Source organism: Mesoplodon mirus (genome assembly GCF_964341445.2).
Source record: "Mesoplodon mirus genome assembly, chromosome: 7".
NCBI lineage: Eukaryota > Metazoa > Chordata > Mammalia > Artiodactyla > Ziphiidae > Mesoplodon > Mesoplodon mirus.
Genome location: NC_138983.1, coordinates 53,480,101 through 53,500,560, shown reverse-complemented (window position 1 = coordinate 53,500,560; position 20,460 = coordinate 53,480,101). Strand labels below are relative to the sequence as shown.

At 55.2% G+C, this 20,460-nt stretch overlaps 1 protein-coding gene across 4 annotated transcripts in view; it reads left to right on the top strand.

The window, feature by feature from the left end:
* MYO7A (myosin VIIA) overlaps positions 1 to 20,460 on the top strand; it is a gene marked incomplete at its 5' end in the record, with an annotated part of 88,381 nt that overhangs the window by 430 nt on the left and 67,491 nt on the right. For 3 of the 4 annotated variants that reach the window (XM_082627857.1, XM_082627856.1, XM_082627855.1), the window contains 11 exons: positions 3,665 to 3,817; positions 10,829 to 11,013; positions 11,721 to 11,842; positions 11,928 to 12,070; positions 12,347 to 12,460; positions 13,663 to 13,816; positions 14,531 to 14,607; positions 15,135 to 15,254; positions 16,016 to 16,158; positions 17,144 to 17,354; positions 17,878 to 18,013. In XM_082627857.1, coding sequence (XP_082483983.1) covers positions 3,665 to 3,817; positions 10,829 to 11,013; positions 11,721 to 11,842; positions 11,928 to 12,070; positions 12,347 to 12,460; positions 13,663 to 13,816; positions 14,531 to 14,607; positions 15,135 to 15,254; positions 16,016 to 16,158; positions 17,144 to 17,354; positions 17,878 to 18,013 — 1,558 coding nt within the window. Of the gene's footprint in view, positions 1 to 3,664; positions 3,818 to 10,810; positions 11,014 to 11,720; positions 11,843 to 11,927; positions 12,071 to 12,346; positions 12,461 to 13,662; positions 13,817 to 14,530; positions 14,608 to 15,134; positions 15,255 to 16,015; positions 16,159 to 17,143; positions 17,355 to 17,877; positions 18,014 to 20,460 lie in introns of all 4 variants that reach the window. The other variant, XM_082627854.1, reaches the window with a different exon arrangement.

The window sequence follows — 20,460 nt, the reverse complement described above, 5'->3', positions numbered from 1 at the left end:
TCCTCAGGTACAGGGGTGCTTTCGGGTCAGACAGGCTGGATTCAAATCCCATCCTGCCCACCTGCTAGCTATGCAACCTTGGCCAGATCTCTTTCCCTTCTGAACCCTCACAGGGTTATAGATTTATATGTGAGATCACACGTGAATGCCTCAGAAGAGGGTGAGGTGGTCTGAAAATGCCCGCTCGCATTCTGTGGGGTTATGGCATCACACGAATTCATTGTCCACCCTAACGCTGCCCTGGAATTAGTCTAAGAGTTGAACGCTTTATCTCTTGTGGCCCTGAAGGGAAGGGTCACAGCAAGTGTAAGTTTGATAGACAGTGAGAGTGGGGCCTTGGGGAGGGAAGGAAAGATCTTAAGTCAGGGTCCTGCCTTAGAGAACGTGGCCCTGATGAGGGCCCAGAGGGGAAGCCTGGGAACTCTGGACATGTGTGCATGTGCATGGCATGTGTGTATGTGGCAGGGGCACATGTACAGCTTAGTGGGGACATGGAGGACCAGAGAGCTTAGGTTCCACAGTAATCTGGGTTGTGCCTAATGCTGTGGACGGCACTGGGGGCATAGTCCCCATCTTAGCCTCTTAGTTTGATGGGGGTGAAAGAGGGTGCAGTGACTTGGAGAAGAAGGCTCTGTTGAAGGCCAGGGGAGGGCTCAGGACCCTGGAGGCCTGGTACTGATCATGGAGGAGGCAGGGGCATCACTGTTATCCCTGCAGCCCCCAGGGATACCCACCTTGGGGTTTGCAAAGCCCTTTGACCCAAGTTCTATCTTTAGGTCCTCACAGTGTCTGTGAAAGGCAGAGAGGACAGCAACTGTTACCCCAAGGGGAAACTGGAGTCCAGAGAGGGACCCTCAGGACGAGTCACACAGCTAGTGAATGATGGTGCTGGGGTCAGGATCCGGGGCCTCTGGGTTCTGTGTGGGTGTTTCCTCTCCCAGCATCTCAGTGGCAACTTTGGAGCTCAGGTTCTGTTAACCACACTTTTGTCCCCTGAGCTTTAGAAATGGAGTGCCTGCAACATCATTCCAGAGGCTCCAGTTCCAGGGCCTTCTAGGAAGCCCCTGTGAGGTTGCAGCCTCAGAAGGGGGACACGGATTTGGCTGGCAGCACACACAGGCCCACGAACTAGCCTGGACCCCCCGGGTGGGGCCCAGGGACTCTGCCTGCAGGCTTGAGTTTCATCTGGGTCATGTTGCATGTCAGATGGTGTCCCATAACTGTGTCACCGGATCCCAGAGGTCCCCTCCCACTTGCCCCCTGAGAACGGGGGCTGCAGAGGGGGGAGGGATGTGGCTGGCTGGCTGGGAGCAGGTTAGGGGGCTGGGTTTTCTTCAGTGGCATTGGGCCCCTAGCGGCTTCTGGCCTCCCCTTTCACCAGCCTTGCCTACTCCCACTCCCTCCCCCCACCCCACGTCCAGGCCATCATCTTTGACCCCTCTGTCTGCCCACAGACTCCCTCAGCCTGAGGGCAGGGACCAGGTGAATCACATCTGGTTCCCCAGAGCACAACAAAAGGTCTCCCAGAGAAGGTCCTCTGTAAAGACTTGCTGAATGAATGAAAGGTCATGGTTCCAGTCCTCACTGGAGTCCTAATGCTCTGCTTTTGTCCAAGCTGTTCTCCTTGCCAGATGTACCCCTCCTTCCCTTCCTCTGCAGAGCACGTGGTCCCTGCCTCTCTGAGCTCAGTGCCAGGCCAGCCCTTTCCCAAATGTGCCCCCAGGCCCTAGAATTGGCCATGTTCCTTCTCTGTCTCTCGCTGGTATGCCTTCAGGGCCAGGCCTCAGTTTCTGCCCTGGTTACACTTTGGTCTGTGCTGTAGGTGTCTGTGGACGTTGACCTGAGCACTGCTGACCTCAGCTGGGCGACCTTCCGTGCAGGAAAGGGGTGGGGAAAGGCTCAGCTGTGCCATTTCACTGAGCATGCCACTTTACCTCTCCAATGTGACTCCTCACTGTAAAACGGGACTGGTAATTCCATGATGAGATGTTAAGAGAAACAAAGGAGAACATACATCTCTTTTGCAACAAAAACTAGAAAACATTGAAGTGATCATACCCAGCACTGGTTGAGCAATTATCAGGCACCAGTGCTTTTTAGACCTGGCAGGAGTGAAACAGAGGTTGGCCATTATTGTATCAATGAACCCTCCCAACATCTCCAAGAGAAAGGGGTTGTTAATCTCATTCCCATTTCATAGATGAGGTTGTAGAGGCTCAGGAAAGCAAAGTGACGTGCACAGGGCTACAGGTCTCGCAGTGGCTGAGCCACCCCTTAACTCTGTGCCGAAGTGTCTCGGGGAGGAATTATGGGACCAGAGGCTGGGGTCGAGCGGGGAAGGCAGACAGCCTGCCCAACGTCCTCTCCCCTCTGGCCCACTCCAGGGCTTAGGACCGAGTCAGGGAAAGGGAATTTTCCAATTGGATCAGCTTTTATCAAGAAATAGGGTGGGAGAGAGGAATGTTCCACACGGGGTTGGAAAGTCCAGGCAGATTCTTTGATCTCACCACCCGGCGCATTCATGTCAGGGCTGTCTGAGGGCCTGACCTGGAATGTAATGCCCTGGCCCAGGAGGTGCCATGAAATGCCAGGGAAACTGGAGTCCTGAGCAATTGCTGGCCTGCCCCTCACCTCTCTGAGGGCCATGGTCCTCTGATCCTATTTTCTCATGTGATGTGAGGGGGCTGGAATAGGGGACTTCTGGGGTCTCTCCATGACTAGGACTCTGCTTTTAATTCAGACTGGTTCCTAGTAGTCCCCAGCCAGCCATCTGTCTCATCAGGGATCCCCTGCCACATCATTTGTGCCTGGCCCCTATATGAGGCACTGTGAACCAGGGGTATAGCAGACATGGAACCAGCCTTGGGGAAAACTGAGGGGTCAGGGCCACAACTGTGCTCCAACAGTGGCAGTGACCATTGCCTTGCAATGGGAGACCTAGGGTATGTGGGAGCCCAGAGGAGGCACTGACCCCAGCCTGGGGAACCAGTCAGCTTTCTGTCTGGTCCTGAGGCTCCCAGGGTTCTGGCATTTGGGAACAAGGAAGGGGGCCCCAGAGGGCTTTGGAGGCTTGACTCAGGTTGTAGCCACACTGCAGAGCACAGGAGAGATTCTCAGTTCTCTGAGAAGCTGGGGCCGTGAGTAGAGGGTGCTGGAGACCACCTGGGGGAGGTCAGAGGAAACCATGGCTTCACACACTTGTTGAAAGAACAAAGGCTATTGCCCAGATGTGCAACCGTCTGCCACCCGTGGCAGCAGGAAATATTGCACTCTCTGAATAATTCTTGTGCATTTGTTTATCGGAGTTTGGATTTGAAGCCAAGTCTGTCTAACGCCAATGATTACACTTTCCACTCCATCCTGTAAGGTGACTGGAGAGACTAATCCCCTTTATGACGACCATAAGGTAGGGCCAAAATCCCTGCCATGCCCACCTCTCAGGTCTGCAGAGAGAATCCCCTAAGAGGAGGAAGAGCGGTCCATGAAGGGTAGGGGTGGACGCTAAGGTCCTCATAGATGGTAGAAATGATCGTGTTTGGCCACAGGAGAGGCCCTTATGGGGTCGCAGATACCCGGGGTTCCCGTCCCTCCCGGGACTCTTCCCTAGCAAAGTGCAGCCAGGAGAACGCAACTAGCTTACATGAGCCACTGTGCCTCCCCGCAGGAACACTGGATCTCCCCGCAGAATGCCAGGCACATCAAGCCCATGCACCCCACGTCGGTCCACGGCGTGGAGGACATGATCCGCTTGGGGGACCTCAACGAAGCGGGTATCCTGCGCAACCTGCTCATTAGATACCGAGACCATCTCATCTACGTGAGTGCCGCCCCGCCTGCCAGCAGCCCCGCCCACTTTCAGTCCCTCTGACCTGCAGCCAGCCCTGCCCAGCCTCTGCAGCTGGCCACTGGGGACCAGGGACTCAGCCCATGCCCACAGCCGCTCGGGTCTGTGGCTCATCCTCTCTTTGGGGCTGTGGCTTTTGTGGTCTGTGATTGGAGAACGGGGAGGTTTTTTCCAAAGGTTCATGTGCCTCCGTAGGGCTGAAACCGCTGGGAGGCCAGACCAGGGAGGAGACCGTGACAGGCTCAGTGCTTTGCCCAGAGATGGGGGATCTGCTGCTCTCCCTGGGTTTGCTGTGGGGTCAGGACCTGCCACGGGTCCTCAAGGTCAAGAGAGGATGGGTTAGAAGTCTGTGTCCTCTTGAAGGGGATGGAGGATGGACATGCTCCTTGATCCCCCAAACCCTTGAAATTAGAACCAGTCATACACACACCCCACACTTCCCCACCTTGAAACTCAGGAGGACAAATAAAGAGCATCTCACTCAGCCAGGAGTGAGCTGATCCCAGGAGGTGAGCTCAGAGACCATCAGAACAAGAAGGGTCCATCACGATCATTTAGTCTAGAGATTCTCACACTTTCTGGCCTCAGGAATGCTTTATGTTCTTAAAAATTATTGAAGACCTCAACGAGCTTTTGTTTATGTGGGTTATATCTATGGATATTTAATATTAGAAATTTAACTGAGACATTTAAAAGTAACCACAAAAAAATCCATTACAGGATAATGTATTTTTATGAAAAATAACTATATTTGCCAACATAAAACAATTAGTAAGAAGAGGGGCATTGTTTTACATTTTTTTCAAATATTTTTAGTATCTGACTTAATAGAAGACAACCCGATTCTCGTATCTGCTTCACATCCAGACGGATGTGATATTGTTTTGGTTGAAGTGTATGAAGAAAATCTGGCCTCACAGATATGGAGGTGGAAAAGACAAGACCTTATGGACTTCCTAAAAGGGTCTCTGGGACCCTCAGGGGTCTTTGGACCACACTCTGAGAACTGCTGACCTAGTCCCATTTTACAGACAGGGAAACTGAGGCTCTATAAGGCTTAGCCAGGCCCAGAGCTGTGTGCCCAAGCAGCTCAGGAGCAAAGGAAGCTGTGGGTGTACAACAAGGAGAGAGCAGGAGGGAGCCCCCTGAGCCAGGTCCCCAGGCTGGGCATGCTCAGGGGGGGTGTGGGGTGATAAGCGCCTGAGAGAGGTGCGGAGCTGGCTCCGCAGGGTCTGTAGGAGTGAGGTCTCACTCCCAGGTCACTTCCTGACTGCTGGTGGAGATGGTGTTCAGGAAGGGGCACTGCATGAACCGAAGGCCTGAGGCAGGACCGTGCCAAGTAAGTGATTTGTCAGGACTGTGAAGGGGAGCCGGGGAGACAGAGCTGGGAGAGTCTGAGGGAGCCTGAGGAAGCACAGCAAGGAACTCTCGGGCCCTCGGAAGTCCTGGAAGTGTGGTGCCTCAGCTGCTCGGGAGGCCCTCTGCCAGCCTACCCACTCTGGGTCCTTCTGCAGCTTTGAGCTCCCAAGAAGAGGCTGTGCTTGGGCCCTTGACGTACGTTGATTGCATAGGCACAGCAAGCAGCTTTCTCAGGGAGACCCTTAGTACCGACAAAGCCCCTCTCACTCCTTTCCTCATCCAGGGGGCAGGGCACCTCCAGATGTGAGCAGTGTCACCTAGACAATGGTGGGGGGGAGCTAGGACTTGAGCCCAGGCCAGAGATATCCCATGGGACCCACTGGTGTCTGCACCCCAGTTCTTGGCGGTTCCCTCCTCCCTCCTCTCTCTGGACAGCAGGTGGACACAGGATGGTCCAGGGGCTCTCCATGGCCATCCACCCAGGCCTGGGTGGAGTCTGACACTTGGGTCTGGAGGTGAGTGGGAGCCTGCCTACTTGCCTGCCCAGGGAGACCACTGCAGAGCTGATGTCCTGACACAATCTCCTTTCGGGGGTGAGCTTCACAGGGGGGAACTGAGTGAGATGGGAGTTGTTTCCACCAGGGACCCCGCGGACAATGTCAAGAATAATTCAGAGGCATGTAGTTGGTTATTTTGCGCGTAGTTTAGTGATTTTGCCGGCAAACTGGTTCTTTGTAAGTGAGGGAGTCGGTTGGTAGACTGAATCAAAGAACAGAGGCAAAAACAGGATTCAAAAGGGAGAGAGGAGGAAAAAACTTCAGACAGTCCGAGATCAGTGAATCTTGTTTGTGAAGTTTTGAGGGTAGACTGATTAGCTGGCAGCCGGAGGAGAAATCAGCCTGAGCATTAGGCCTTACCTAGGTTGACTGTGGGATCAAAGAAAAGAATTCTGGAGGTTTGTGGATTCTCCAGAGAATGCTGAGATCTGCACCATTTGCCTCATTAGAAGTTTCACTAGTAGCCTTTCTGACTGATTTTTGGGTGAGGGTGGGGAGGGCATGGGGGTGGAGCCCACACGAGGTGTCTGAGCTGTCTTTCTCCTTCAGAGACTCATGGCTGGAAATCAAGTCATGGCACCTGGAAGGTGCCCAGCTTGGATAGTCTGTTGGCCTAAGATGCTGGGTGTCTGTTGGTCTGGGGAGCTGTGCTCCAGAATTGTAGGGCTCAAGAAGGTTTCCTTGACTTGCTGACTCTATGATTCTTTGACTGGGTGCATGAAGTAGGATTAGAGCAGATCTTGGAAGAAGCAGCCAGGCCATTGTCCCACCCAGAAACCATACCTGTCCCTAACCATGGCAACCCCTGGTCACTTCATGGGTTGGGTTACCCTGGGCACACCCCCATGCACCCAGGATTTCCTCAGATTACCACGGCCACTCACAGCCTTGGGCCCGGAGGACGCTCTGTCCCTGACTGTCTGCCCAGGGCTTGCCTGCTCCAGCTGGCCTGGCCCCAGGCGTGTGAGGGACAGCACCCCTGGGCCGTAAGTCAGCCCGAGGCACCCTACATGGGGCAGAGCCCTCACAGGACACCTAGCATTGGGTGGTCCCAGAGGCCAGGGGTCGTCCCTGGGTCTTGCGGGCAACAGGTGGCAGGGCTGATGCTGAACACGGGCTGGAGCCCTGGTCTGGGAGTTGGGGGGGCCTGGATCCAGGTCTTGACAGATTGCCTTTAGGGAGTCCCTACCCATTTCTGGTCTCAGCCGTCCCTTTGGCACAGTGGGGTGGGTGCCTCTGTGACACTGGGAAGGTGTATGTGTCTAAGATGTATGTCTTGGTCTCCATGGTCTGCTAAGGGAGAGGCCCCAGGGTTAGCAGGCCCGGAGGCTTCCTGGAGGAGGTGGATTCCTACCATGTCTCCTGGGGTGTGTCTCTGGCCCAAGAGAGGCTCCTTGATCTCCACCTGGGGACTTGGGGGCCCCTAGGGACCTGTGTGCTATGTCCTTGGCTTGGGAATAATCCTTATCTCTTCCCTACTCCAGCCCATGGGCCCACAGGGCAGGCTTTATTCCTGAAGACTTGAGAAGAGGCCTGTGCTGGGTAGTTGGACATTAACTCTCTGCTGACCATGAACCCTTGGAGAGACAGAGCCAGAGGGCCTCAGGGAGCAGTGCCTAGAACCTCAGGGGATGGATGGGTGCTAAGGCCCAGAGAAAGGCAGGACGGGCCTGAGTCTCATTGTCAGCAGTGGCCAAGCCCCTCACTTCTTTTACCTCCCCCACTGCCAGCTCCGCAGTCTCACAGGTGAATTCCTGGGATTTGGGGGAGGCCAGGTGGGGAGGCGAGAGCTGGGGTTCTGGTGCCAGGGTCCCTCCTTCATCCCACTCCCTGCTTATCTGCTGTGCGACCTTGGCAAGTCCCGCCCCTTCTCGGAGGCTCAGTTCTCCCATCTGAGAGGAGGCGTCTTAACTATACCTCTCAGTGGCCTTCTGACAGTACAGAGAGAGATGGCCTGGAAGCTGCAAGTCCTGCGCCTGGCAGGGATCTTCCTGGCAGGTGGTGTGTCCTTGTCCTTCTGCTGGGCCGGGTCCTCTCACTGAAGGAAAAGGCTTCGTTTTTATTATTTAGTTTGAAATGGGTATATATGCTACAGATTGGAAAATATTCCTTCTGCCACAGAGATAACCACTGCTACTCACTTCTTATTTATCCTCTAAGAGAAAGACTATATATATATGATATATATGATATTAAATTATATATATATATAATTAAAATTTTTTTCTACACAAATGATAGCATTTCTCCTCACACTTGTGTGCTTTTTCCACTAGCCCCAGCCCCGGGCCATCCTTCCTGTCAACGTAGGCAGGCCTGCCGCAGTGTTGCTGACAGGCCTGCCCCCTCAGCTCCTTTTCCTGCTGTTTCCTGTGGACAGCAGTGAATTTCTTCTCCATCCATTAATTTAGTGACTCATTTGTTCACTTGCCAAATATTTGCTGAGCGTGTCCTACGCACCATGCACAGTATTGGGCCCCAGGTAGAGAGAGGAGTGAGGCTGGGGGGCAGAGGCCTTGAACCAGAACTATGGAGGAGTCGGGGGCCAAGTGAAGGGGACCATGGAGGCTGTGATGGGTCACACAGGAGGGTGCCTGGCTTCCTGCGGGGGGAGCGCTCATCTCCGTTTGGACCTGAAGGATGAGCAGGCATTAGCTGGGTGAGGGGGCAGGGGATGGAGCGAGGTGCTTTTAACAGAAGGTTTAATATGGAGGGAGCCTCTGGCTGTGGGATGCAGCTAACGAGGGCCAGGGTTCGGAGGTCTTGTGGGCAGGGGAAGGATATTGACTTTGTTCTGAGGCCATGGGGCATCTCCTGAGGGTTTTCAGGAGGGGGATGACACAGTCAGATTTTCTGAGCTGACTCTGGTTCCCAGTGGAGGACAGATTGTAGGGGCCAGTGTGGAAGCTGGGAGCCCAGAGGGGAGGCGCCTGGCCGGGGAGGTGGCCGTGCCCACGGAACGAAGTGCATTGTTATGAAGGAGAGGGACGCCTCCCGGCGTCCCGCCCTGGTGAAGGTCGGCCATGAAGGATGGCGGTGGTGCTGTTGGCCGAGCCGGGAGGCAGAGGAGGAGCAGGGTTGGAGGGGAGAGTGAGCCCCCGTCTGGACAGGCTGGTGGACATCAAGTGGGGGAGGGGGCTGAGGGGTCTAGTGCTCAGGAGGGCCCTCTGGGCTGTGGGCAGAGTAGAGGGGGCCATGGGAGCTGCAAGGGGGAGAAGAGGGTCCAGGCCCAGCCCCTGGAAGGCTTCTTGTGGCATCTCAGCGTTCCCTTTGCCCTGCGCTTGGTCTGTCCTCAGGGCCACCTCGGTCTGGTTCTGACTCCCCCCGTCGATCGGTTCATTGGGTCTGAAATAGTGTCTCTGCCTCCTGCGTCTGTAGCTGCTATTCATTCTCCCCAGCTGCCAGAGTGACCTTTTCCCAGCAATCCTCCCAGATGTCCTGTCCTTTTATGCCTCTGTGCTTGATCCCCACTGATGAGCCCTCCACTCTCCTGTCCACCCCCCCCAATCACAAAGAATCCGTGTGCCTGGTACGAGCTGCCAGGGCCCCAGGCTCTCCCTCCCTGCGACCCAGCGTGTGGCTGTCAGCCTCCCCACGTGCCGCAGGGAAGGGTTCTTGAATGACAGCACGGAGCCTAGCTGGCCCGAGGCCACGTGGTGATCACGGGCCAGGTCGCTGAGCATCGCTTTGTTAAGGAAGTATTCAGAAGAAAGGAAGGGAGCACTTGTGGACAGCCGCCTCTGTACCAGACACCTGTCAGAGGTTGTGCCCTTTGGTCTCTACGACAACCCTGGGAGGTGGGTGTTAACCATCTCCCTTTTACAGATGATCAAACGGAAGCTTAGAGAAACAAAGTGATCTGCCAAAGGGATGTTCCTTGTGGCTGTCTCTCCTACCTGGTTACCGGAGTCTAGCTGGTAGGAAGAACCAGAGGGAGAGGAGAGTCCACTGGGGCCCAAAAGGGCAATGTCTGGCAGGAGAGAAGCCTGGGTCTGGGGTGCTCAGCCCAGGGCAGCTTTGCATGGCCACACCTGCCCCCGGGGTGGGCACTTGCCCTGGCATGCGGTGCTGGCAGCAGCGCCTTCCCTGCACGGCCACCTTGGGCTGAGGCTGCTAGGGCGCAACTGGGGCTCTGGTATGATGCACTGGGCCCTGGGTGGGAGGGCATGGGCAGGGCTGTCACCTCCCCTGCACAGTCACATCTTTCTTCAACCCCTCCGGGCCCAGATGTCAATAGATCCATCACCATTTATAAGCTGGGCCTGACCTTTTTGAGTTGGAGTGGGGAGAGGTGGGGAGGGAAAGAGAAGTAACCCCTGAGGGCCTCCCTGTATCCTGGCAGCAGGAGGGCCAGGCCTTGTTGTCCCCTGTGTGGCAGGGCCCGGGCCCACAGCAGGAAATTTTGCACATAGGTGCCCTAACAGAGGAGCCCGAGGAGAGGAAGCCCCCAGAAGGCTCTCTGAGGTGTGTCTGGCCTGTGTGTCCCCGCTGCCCGGGATGGCTGGAGGCAGTCTGTCCCCCAGAGCACAGGGGCAGTGCTGCAGAGACTGGGGCCCACCCAACCCCTTTAGCTCTTTATGGCTTCATTCCACTCCCCCCTCACCAACCCAACTCCTCCACTCTGGAAAGGTCCAGTTTGTGAATTTTACTCTGAAAGTTTGGGATGCAGGGTTTGGAGGCGAAGGTGGGAGCCAGCATTTGAGAATTACCTACCGTGTGCTATAAATTTTAAAGTCCACCATCTCCTTTCATAAACAGTTATGTTATGCCCATTTTACGGATAAAGATAAGGAAATTGAGGCTTTGAGACCCGCCTTCCTTCCCTCCCCACTTCCTCCCTCCTTTCATCAAATGTCTCTGAGCACCTACTGTGAGCCCGACCCAGTGCTAATCTGAAGGCCCCACCCCCAGTTCATAGGGAGGTAAGATTCTGACCCCAGATCCATGTGACTCCAAAGCCAGTGCTGTCCCTTCCAGAGGGACGGAGCAGGGCAGAGCCTGAGCGCTTTCTAGAGTCAGAGCCTCCCACATGGGAAGGGGTGAGCTCCCTGTTCCTTGTTGCCCACAGACCTACACGGGCTCCATCCTGGTGGCTGTGAACCCCTACCAGCTGCTCTCTATCTACTCGCCAGAACACATCCGCCAGTACACCAACAAGAAGATTGGGGAGATGCCCCCACATATCTTTGCCATTGCTGACAATTGCTACTTCAACATGAAGCGCAACAGCCGTGACCAGTGCTGCATCATCAGGTGGGCGGCCCAGGACCGGCATGGAGCTCCAGGCTTGGCCCCTAGAACTCCTGCTCTGTGCTCTGCTAATGCCTCATAATATAGAGAATCACCTCCCCTTTCCCAGGCCTTATACCTCTGTTAATGCTACCAAAGCTCATGTTAACTTTTGAGGCCAACCTTGTTTACTGCTGGCTCCTGTTAAATTACAGTCAGTTGGGCTTCCCTGGTGGCGCAGTGGTTGAGAGTCCGCCTGCTGATGCAGGGGACACGGGTTCGTGCCCCAGTCCGGGAAGATCCCACATGCCGCGGAGCGGCTGGGCCCGTGAGCCATGGCCGCTGAGCCTGCGCGTCCGGAGCCTGTGCTCTGCAACAGGAGAGGCCACAACAGTGAGAGGCCCGCGTACCGCAAAAAAAAAAAAAAAAAAATTACCGTCAGTTGCAACCTCAGGCTCCTGTTCTCTCTTGGGCAGAGGGTAAAACAATAACGCATTGCAAGCATCTAGTTCGTGCCATGCTGTGTGGCAGCATGGATGGAGGAGTGTGTGTGTCTGAATAAGGGGAAAGAAAGTAACCTTTAGCTGTGGCAGGGCACTGAACTGCTTTCGCCTTCCCCAGGCCTGGGAGGTCCTTAGTGTCAGCCCATTTTACAGATAGGGAGCTGGTTGGAGGGGGGCTGCGGTTTAGGGCAGTAACAGGTCTTGCCTCTGCCTGGGGCTCCTCTGCAGTGGGGAGTCTGGGGCAGGGAAGACGGAGAGCACAAAGCTGATCCTGCAGTTCCTGGCGGCCATCAGTGGGCAGCACTCGTGGATCGAGCAGCAGGTGCTGGAAGCCACCCCCATCCTGGAAGGTAGGGCCGGGCTCTCAGGGCGGGGCTGGGGGTCTGGGGGCGATTGACACTGACCCTGACCCATGAACGTCTGCCCACCCTGCAGCATTTGGGAATGCCAAGACCATTCGCAACGACAACTCAAGCCGCTTCGGGAAGTACATTGACATCCACTTCAACAAGCGGGGCGCCATCGAGGGTGCCAGGATCGAGCAGTACCTGCTGGAGAAGTCACGTGTCTGTCGCCAGGTGGGCCTGAGCCCCTGGGCGGAGCTGTACCTGCGCAGGAGCCCCAGCCTCGGGGGTGTGGGGTGCACACCATCTGCATAGCCTTGGTTGTCCCTGTGTTGCTGCTCAAGCGCTTGCCTCAGTGCCTGAAATCCCAGCGGAAACCCACCCATGGGGACTTTTTCATGAAAGGCACTTGTTAACATAGTAAACTGTTTACAGTCCGCTTGATTGTCTGGTTCCGGATGGCCTTCTCCTGCCCTCCCATCCCCCAACACCTTGTGCTCCCATTTTTAGGCCCCCGATGAAAGGAATTACCACGTGTTCTACTGCATGCTGGAGGGCATGAGTGAGGAACAGAAGAGGAAGCTGGGCCTGGGCCAGGCCACGGACTATAACTACTTGGCCATGGTGAGGCCCAGGTGGGGCACCTGGGGAGGGGGGACACCGTCCCAGCCCCTCCCCAGCTCCAGGCCTGGTGGGTAGGAACTTCTTTGTGGGCTTTCTTCCATCCTCTGACTGGCCCCAGCCCACCATAAGGCCTGTTCCCCACGTGGGCACACACCTGCTGGTACACACATCTAGATGAATTATCACCACAGACACACACATTCCTAAATGTGTAGATGTCCCAGACCCAGGGACGCATAGACATACACATGCCCACGTGTACACACACCTGGCCCTGTCTGCGCACATGTAAGGTGATACGTTATTCTTTGAGGACGTGGAGACTGGGACCTCTGCCAGGGCCCCAAGGATTGTAGGGTACAGCCTGCTGTGGCTTCAGCCTCAGGGGCTTGCTGGTTGCAGAGCCCTGGTGCCAGCCTCTTGTTGCTGTCTGGCCATAAGGGAAAAGTGGGCCTGAGGCCATGGCTGCCACTCAGCGCCAGTGGTGGGCCATGCACACAGCAGGCTGGATTGGGGCCACCAGCTTCCCTAACCCTGGGGGGAGCCCATGCCTGGTTGTCTGGACCTGAGGTGGGCCAGCCACATGGACACAAGTGTGGGCTATGGCACCTGAGGGCAACCAAGGGGTGTGTGTGTGTGTGTGTGTGTGTGTGTGTGTCTGTGTATTGTAGGTGTGGCAGGCCTTTCTGGACACTTCTGTTAGCTGGCTGGCACACTTGGATACACACACACACACGTGCACACACGGGTCTCATAGGCACACACAATGGGGCAGACCCCAGGTGATGCCCTTGACTGTCTGTAGTTACCACCTCCCACCTTCTACCCCAGGCTGTACCTTGTGAGGGGTTCAGGTTCCTGAGGGTGGATGTCCATGGCGGGAGAGGGGTAAGGTAAGGCCTGGGTGCTGTGACTGCCAGGCAGGGTGACGGGGGCAGGCCTGGCATCAGTGACCCGGCTCCTCTCACTCATGGGAAGAAGGGGCATCCATGCTCCCCAGATGTGGGAAATGTATTCGTGAGAAGACCAGCCAGGAGCTTTCTAGACTTCCTGGAGGAGTCATAGGTGAAGTCAGTGCTCAGAAACCCAGGCTGGCCTGGCCAGGCAGAGAGGGCCCTTCAGCCCAGGCACTGCCTCTCTGTGGGTACCTGTGGCCTCCCTGACACCCTTCTGCACCCCACTCTCCCACCCACTCCCACCAGGGTAACTGCACAACCTGTGAGGGCCGCGAGGACAGCCAGGAGTATGCCAACATCCGCTCGGCCATGAAGGTGCTCATGTTCACTGATACGGAGAACTGGGAGATCTCAAAGCTCCTGGCTGCCATTCTGCACCTGGGCAACCTGAAGTATGAGGGTGAGTGACCGAACAGCCATCTTCAGAAAAGAAGGCAGCCTAGAAAAGGGAACACGTTCACTCATCTGACACTCCAGCAATGTGCCAGGCTGGGAGGTGGTCCTCTGAGAGAGGCACCACGTCCGCTCTGCTCTTGCCCTGGTGTCCAGCATGGTCCCAGGACAGAGTAAGAGCTCTGGGAATGTTTGCTCAGTATGAATGAATGATCCCAGCTCTAAGGAGCTCACAGTCTAGTGAGTCTTGGAAGACTAAGAGACATGGAGAAAGCATGCACAGGCAGGAGGAAGAGCCTGTGCAAAGGTCCTGAGGCCTGAGAGAGCAGGGCGCATTTGGCGAAGGGCAGGTGGTATCAGGCACAGAGCTAGACAAGTTCTCCAAGCCTGTCTCAGGAGCCCCCGATTGCTCTGGGGGTCTGGAGTGGGGGTCATGGGAGAGGGGGCCATGACTGCCAGTGTCTGCTACTTGGATGTCAGGCATGGAGCCAGATGCTGGGCATACGTGCTCCCTACCCTCCTGGTGCCCGTGGCTCACGGTGACAACATTTGTCAAACTGATATTAACCCAGAAAAACATTTAGTCATGGTGCTGCTGCCCTCTGTGGGCAGGGCAGTCCCCCGAGACTTGAGACAAGAGCCGCCCTGTCCCGCTAGACTGTCCCTTTGCCCCCATGCCCACCCCCTCTTGCCTGACGCTGTGCCCTGGCGCTGCTGACAGACCGTACGTTTGAAAACCTGGATGCCTGCGAGGTCCTCTTCTCCCCGTCCCTGGCCACAGCCGCGTCTCTGCTCGAGGTCAGTGAGAGCTTTCTGTCCCCTCGGCTGCTTCTCTTTCTCCCAGAGGAGCAGTTTTGACTTCAGGCTCAGGGAGCTGGGGCCCTCTGCTTGGAGAGTTCTAGAAGTTCGACATCTAGAACCAGTTGGGTGCAGGATCTGTGTTGGGCCCAGAGGAGGAGTGGAGACCTAGCGCGGCTGCCCCTGGGGAGGGTGTGGAGCATGGGGGGCCCTGAGAGGGTCAGTCAGTCTTGTAGTAAAGATTCACTAGGCTCTGCCTCGAGTTGGAAAACTGGTATAAATAAAGCCAGAGTCAAAGCCAGTGCCGGAGGGCCAGGGGACATGCTGGGGCGATGGGAGGGGGCTGTTGAGGAGAGAGCAGTTCCTTCTCAGCGGCCCTTGGGTGGGTTTGATGACTGGGGAGGATGTGGCCGAGGAGGGCAGAGTCTGAGTCAGGCCTGGTGGAAAATGGGAGGGGCTCTAGGTGTGATGGAGGGAGGGGCAGGCTGGCGGGCGGCTGAGTGGGTGCCTGGATGTTGCCCCACTAGGTGAACCCCCCAGACCTGATGAACTGCCTGACCAGCCGCACCCTCATCACCCGCGGGGAGACGGTGTCCACCCCGCTCAGCAGGGAGCAGGCGCTGGACGTGAGAGACGCCTTCGTCAAGGTGGAGTGGCTGCCAGCTCTCCCCGCCCCACGGGAGGTGGGGCTGTTCATGGACGGGGGCCAAGGAGTCCACAGAGCTGGAAGGACATCTGGGCCTTGACCCCGGTCTGCCCTTGGGTCCGGCTCCAGCCACTGGCTCTCTCTGGGGCCTGGGCAAGAGTCTGCCTTCCCCGGAGCCTTCATTCGTCTATCCCACAAGGGGCTGGGAGTTGTGCTCTTCAGCGGCCCCAACAGCTCTGGTGCCCTGAGGCCCTCCACACCTGGCCTGCTTCATGCTGAATCATAATCTTTGGTCACTCCGTCTGCTGTGCTATTCCCAGCCCAGGGGTTACCCTCTCTGATCTCTCCAACGAAGACCGCCGAAGAGGGGCTGGGTCGGGTGGAGAGGCCCCCCAGTCCTGCCATTTTGTCATCCATTGAGCCCTCCGCTGTGCCAGGCCCTGTGCTGGGCTCTGGGACCCTCGTGATAATCAGAGCTGAAGGGGAGACAGAGGTGGTTGGAGAGATGGGAGCCCAAACTGTGTGAGGTCAGGAGAAGTTCCTTGGTGGAGCTGACATCTCCACAGAGCTTTGAAAGACAGGCAGGAATTGTTCTGGCAGGAGAGGGTGCTCCAGGGAGAGGGAGCAGCTGGGATAAAAGCTTGGGGGTTTCGTGCAGCAGGAAGGGGCTGGAGTGAGGCCACTGAGGCCCAGGAGCCTGGCCGGTCCTCCTGGGAGGCTGTGGCTGCACCCTGTGGCTTACGTGGCTGCCTCTCCCCTCAGGGGATCTACGGGCGGCTCTTTGTGTGGATTGTGGACAAGATCAACGCAGCAATTTACAAGCCTCCCTCCCAGGAAGTGAAGAACTCTCGACGGTCCATTGGCCTCCTGGACATCTTTGGCTTCGAGAACTTTGCTGTGAACAGGTACCACATGGGCTGTGTCCTGTGGGAATTTTCTTCTACAGCATGGACTTAAGTGTCAAATTTCTCCCTTTAAACTACATTTAGCTGGCTCCAAGCACACTCTGCCAGGCTGTTGGAAAATTTGACTCCAGACACCCTCTGGGGCCCTGTCCCCTCCAGGCCCTGGGTCAGCTGAGGCCAGCTGGGGTGGTGGAGCGAAGGCTCTTACACTATCACAGACACTCTGGTCCCCGCTGCCCATCAGTCCAGTGTCCAAGCTCCAAGGTGCCTCAAAGCAGGTGAGGCCGGGCCTGAGCCAAGCTTGAGATGGGGTGTTGGCCATAGCTGGTGTCCCACTTGGGGGCTGTGTGAGGGGCAGATGGATGGAGCAGGCCCAGGTGGACACTGGAGCTGGAGGCAGCCAGCCCTGCCCCACTTTTTAGCTGTGTGACCCCAGGCAAGTCACTTCAATTCCTGTAATGTTCAGATGTCTCAAAGCCCTCCACACCACCAAAACGCCCACACTGAACACATGAAGTGTCTGTCACCTGGGAGAGCACTGAGTTGTTGGCTCAGAGATGTCACTGTCAAGGCCCTTCTTGCCAAATCTCGCGAGCCCCCCTCCCATGTCTGCTGACGCTTTGGATCCCTCTTTGAGGCCCCTCCCCAGCGCCTTGGCTCTTCCTCTCCCAGGTGCTCTGCCAGGGGCGTGGTGCCCATCCACCTGCCCTCTCCCAGGGCCTGGTCATGCAGGGAAGAGGGCTCCAGCCTTAACTCTCCTTCCGACTCACTGAGTGACCTTGGGCAAGTGCTGTACCCTCTCTGGGCCTCCGTGTCCTCTTCGGTAATGGAGGGGGTTGGACTTGCAATGCTGGTTCACCTCGGAGATTGGAAGTCCCAGGGGCACACTGCACACCAAGCTGGGGCCGGCCCCTGAGCGGCAAGGCAGGGCCTGAACATCCCCCTGCCTCCCGCTGCCACCTGTGCCCTGCACCCCTCCCTGCAGCTTCGAGCAGCTGTGCATCAACTTCGCCAATGAGCACCTTCAGCAGTTCTTCGTGCGGCACGTGTTCAAGCTGGAACAGGAGGAGTATGACCTGGAGAGCATCGACTGGCTGCACATCGAGTTCACAGACAACCAGGACGCCCTGGACATGATCGCTAACAAGCCCATGAACATCATTTCCCTCATCGATGAGGAGAGCAAGTTCCCCAAGGTGGGCCTGCAGCGGAGCGGGGCAGACACATCCCTTCCACACTCTGAGCCTCCGCTTTCCTCATCTGTGGAATGGGACTAATGATACGCGCCTCTCAGAGCAGCTTTGGGGCCAGTTCAAGTGCGCTCGTCTGACGTTTGGGAATTACCTACGGTCCAGTGGGGCCTGGACCAAACTATGAAGATCTAAGCATGCAGCTGGTGCAGCATAGGTGCTCCAGACACAGAATATGTCTTGGAGTGGGGGAGGGGCTGCTCTCATGATTTTAATCATGGGAAATAGATTTTCGAAGCTGGAATGTACTTTCAAGGTTGTGTAATTCCAATTCACCCACTTAACAGATGGGGAAATGGAGGCCCAGAGAGCTCCTGTGTGGGGAATAAATAAAGGGAGGGAAGCTGTTGGGAAAAACAGAAGAGGGGGTGAAAAGACAGGGGGCAGGAAAGGCAGTAGGGCCTGGTGGAGAGAGTGGGACGACGGGGAGGAGAGGGTGGGCTTGACAGCTGCTGCTTGGTTCCCACAGGGCACAGACACCACCATGTTGCATAAACTGAACTCCCAGCACAAGCTCAACTCGAACTACATTCCCCCCAAGAACAACCACGAGACCCAGTTCGGGATCAACCACTTTGCAGGCGTTGTTTACTATGAGACTCAAGGTACAGGTGGGCCCTCTGGGGCTGGCTGTCTCCCTTTGCTTGTGTCCCCTCCCTTCCTTCCCCTTCTCCAGCCCAGGACAGAGACCAGGGTCCTGGAATACAAGGAGGGAAGGGATGTTAGGAAGCATTAGTCTCAGTGCTTCTTTTTTACGGATTTAAAAAAAATTATGGTAAAATATATGTAATATAAAATTTACCATTTTAACTATTTTTAAGTCTACAGTTCAGTGGCATTAAGTATATTCACAATATTGTACAACCATCACCACTCTCCAGAGCCTATGCATCACCCCAAATAGAAGCTCTGTACCCACTAAACAATAACCCTCCATCCTCCCCCCACCCGCTAGTCCCTGATAACCTCTGTTCTACTTTCTGTCTCTATGTATCTGACTATTCTAAGTACGTCATATAAGTGGAAACATACAATATCTGACCTTTTGTGTCTGGCTTATTTCACTTAGCATAATGCCCTCAAGGTTCATCCATGTTGCAGCATGTGTCAGAATTTTCTTCCTTTTTATGACTGAATAATATTCCATTATGTGTGTGTGTGTGTGTGTGTGTGTGTGTGTGTGTGTGTGTATACACCACATTTTATTTATCCATTCATCTGTTGGTGGACATTTGGGTTGTTTCCACCTTTTGGCTGTTGTGGATAGTGCTGCCATGAACATGGATGTATACCTATCTTTTTGAGTCCCTGCTTTCAATTCTTTGGGTGGGCTCAATGCTCTTTTGCACATGTGGGGAAACTGAGTCTCAGAAGGGGAAGTTCACGTTTTTTTAGATCACACAGCCTATTGGCTGCAAAGCCAGGCCTAGAACTAGCCCAGTTACTCACCAAAACTCTTTGAGCAACACGACCAAGTGTGGTCTTTGAAGGAGATGTATCTTCTTTTCTCCTGGGAGATACAATTGGGCTCATTTTAAAGCTAGAAGTGAGGAAGAAGGTCAGAAAACAGTCAAGTTTTCCCCACTTGGAATTCCTACAGGGTCTGTCAAAAGCGGGCAGACTGCCCTTGCCAACCACAGTCCTCACACCCTGGTGCAAAGGGCTGGCCTTGAGTGGGCATCAGCTGTGGGATGTGTCTGCCTTCCCGCCTTCAGTCCCAAAGGGTCCCACCCACAGCCAAAGCCAGTGAAATTCCAAACGAACAAGCAAAGAGCCACTGCTTTCATACTTCCTTGTTGAGTTGGTCCAGAAGGCAGTAGAGCAAGCCATGCGGCAATTATGGAATCAGAAGGCTGCTCAGCCCTCATTAAATCCGCCCCACCTGTTAGAAAGAAGAAAGCCAATGTTAAGTTTGAAGGAGTGTTGGACAAACAAATAGATCTGTTGTTTGGAGTAAGAGAGGGTTTTTTTTTCAGTTCAGTCCAGCCAACGTTCACTGAGCATCTGTTATGTACTAGGCTTCATGATGTTGCTGAGGAGATGAAAATGAAAATTGAGCAAACTCTACTCAGTTATAAAATTATAGAATATTATTAGATCTGGAGGGAACATACGGCTCATCTACTTTTATGGATTTGGAAACTGAGGCCCTGAGAGGGAAATGACTTGCCTAAGGTCACTAATTCAGTTTTGAGCTACTTTAAACAATTGTATCAGTGTTTTCTGTTTACAGAGCACTGTTTCAATTCAGTAAATTTTATTTATGACATGTGTGGTGCTAGGTGATCCAAAAAGAAGCTAGAGCTTATGGGTGCATCATGCTCATTCAACAGATAAGGAAGCTGTGGCCCAGAAGGGGACCTCCCTAGGGTCCCATAGCGAGTCTGTCATAGAGCTTTAATTAGGACCCTACAATTCCATCCCAACTTCAGAGCCCCCCTTCCAGTACTGAGTGCCACCTGCAGCTCACCCCTCCCCAGATGCCAGGTGGGCAGCTCCGCACTGGGTCTCTGTGCCATCTGCCAGGCAGGGCAGCCTGAGTCTTGGGGGAAACAGTGCTGCTTCTCTGCAGGGTTCCTCCTCCTCCTCAGGCATCCCCGGCCCTTGGGCTCCTCATCTTCATCCCCACGCTAGCAAGGCCCCCCATTAACCAGTTCCTAAGTCCTCAGTCCCTGGTAATGGTAGCTTTCTTTGGAGTCTCTGTGGTGCAGGGGAGCCTCCCTGGGCTGGTGCCAGGGCTCCTGCACTCAGGTCTTAACTCTGCCCGTGGCTTGCTGTGTGCCGTTAGACAATTTGCTTAGCTCCTTGAACACCAAGAAGCTAAGAAATTGAACATCAATTTCTTTCCTTGTGAGTGTGGGGAAGATAATCTCCACCTGTCCTGCATATACAGGGGGAGTTGTGAGCATTCCACCTGTGAAGGCACTATCCAAACACAAGGTATTTTAAATGCATTCCTTTACTGTTAGCTGGTACCAGATGAACTTGTATTCTCTCCCAGCGCACCCACTTAACAAGGGCTTTTGACACCTTTGTCACTGAACTTGGGTCC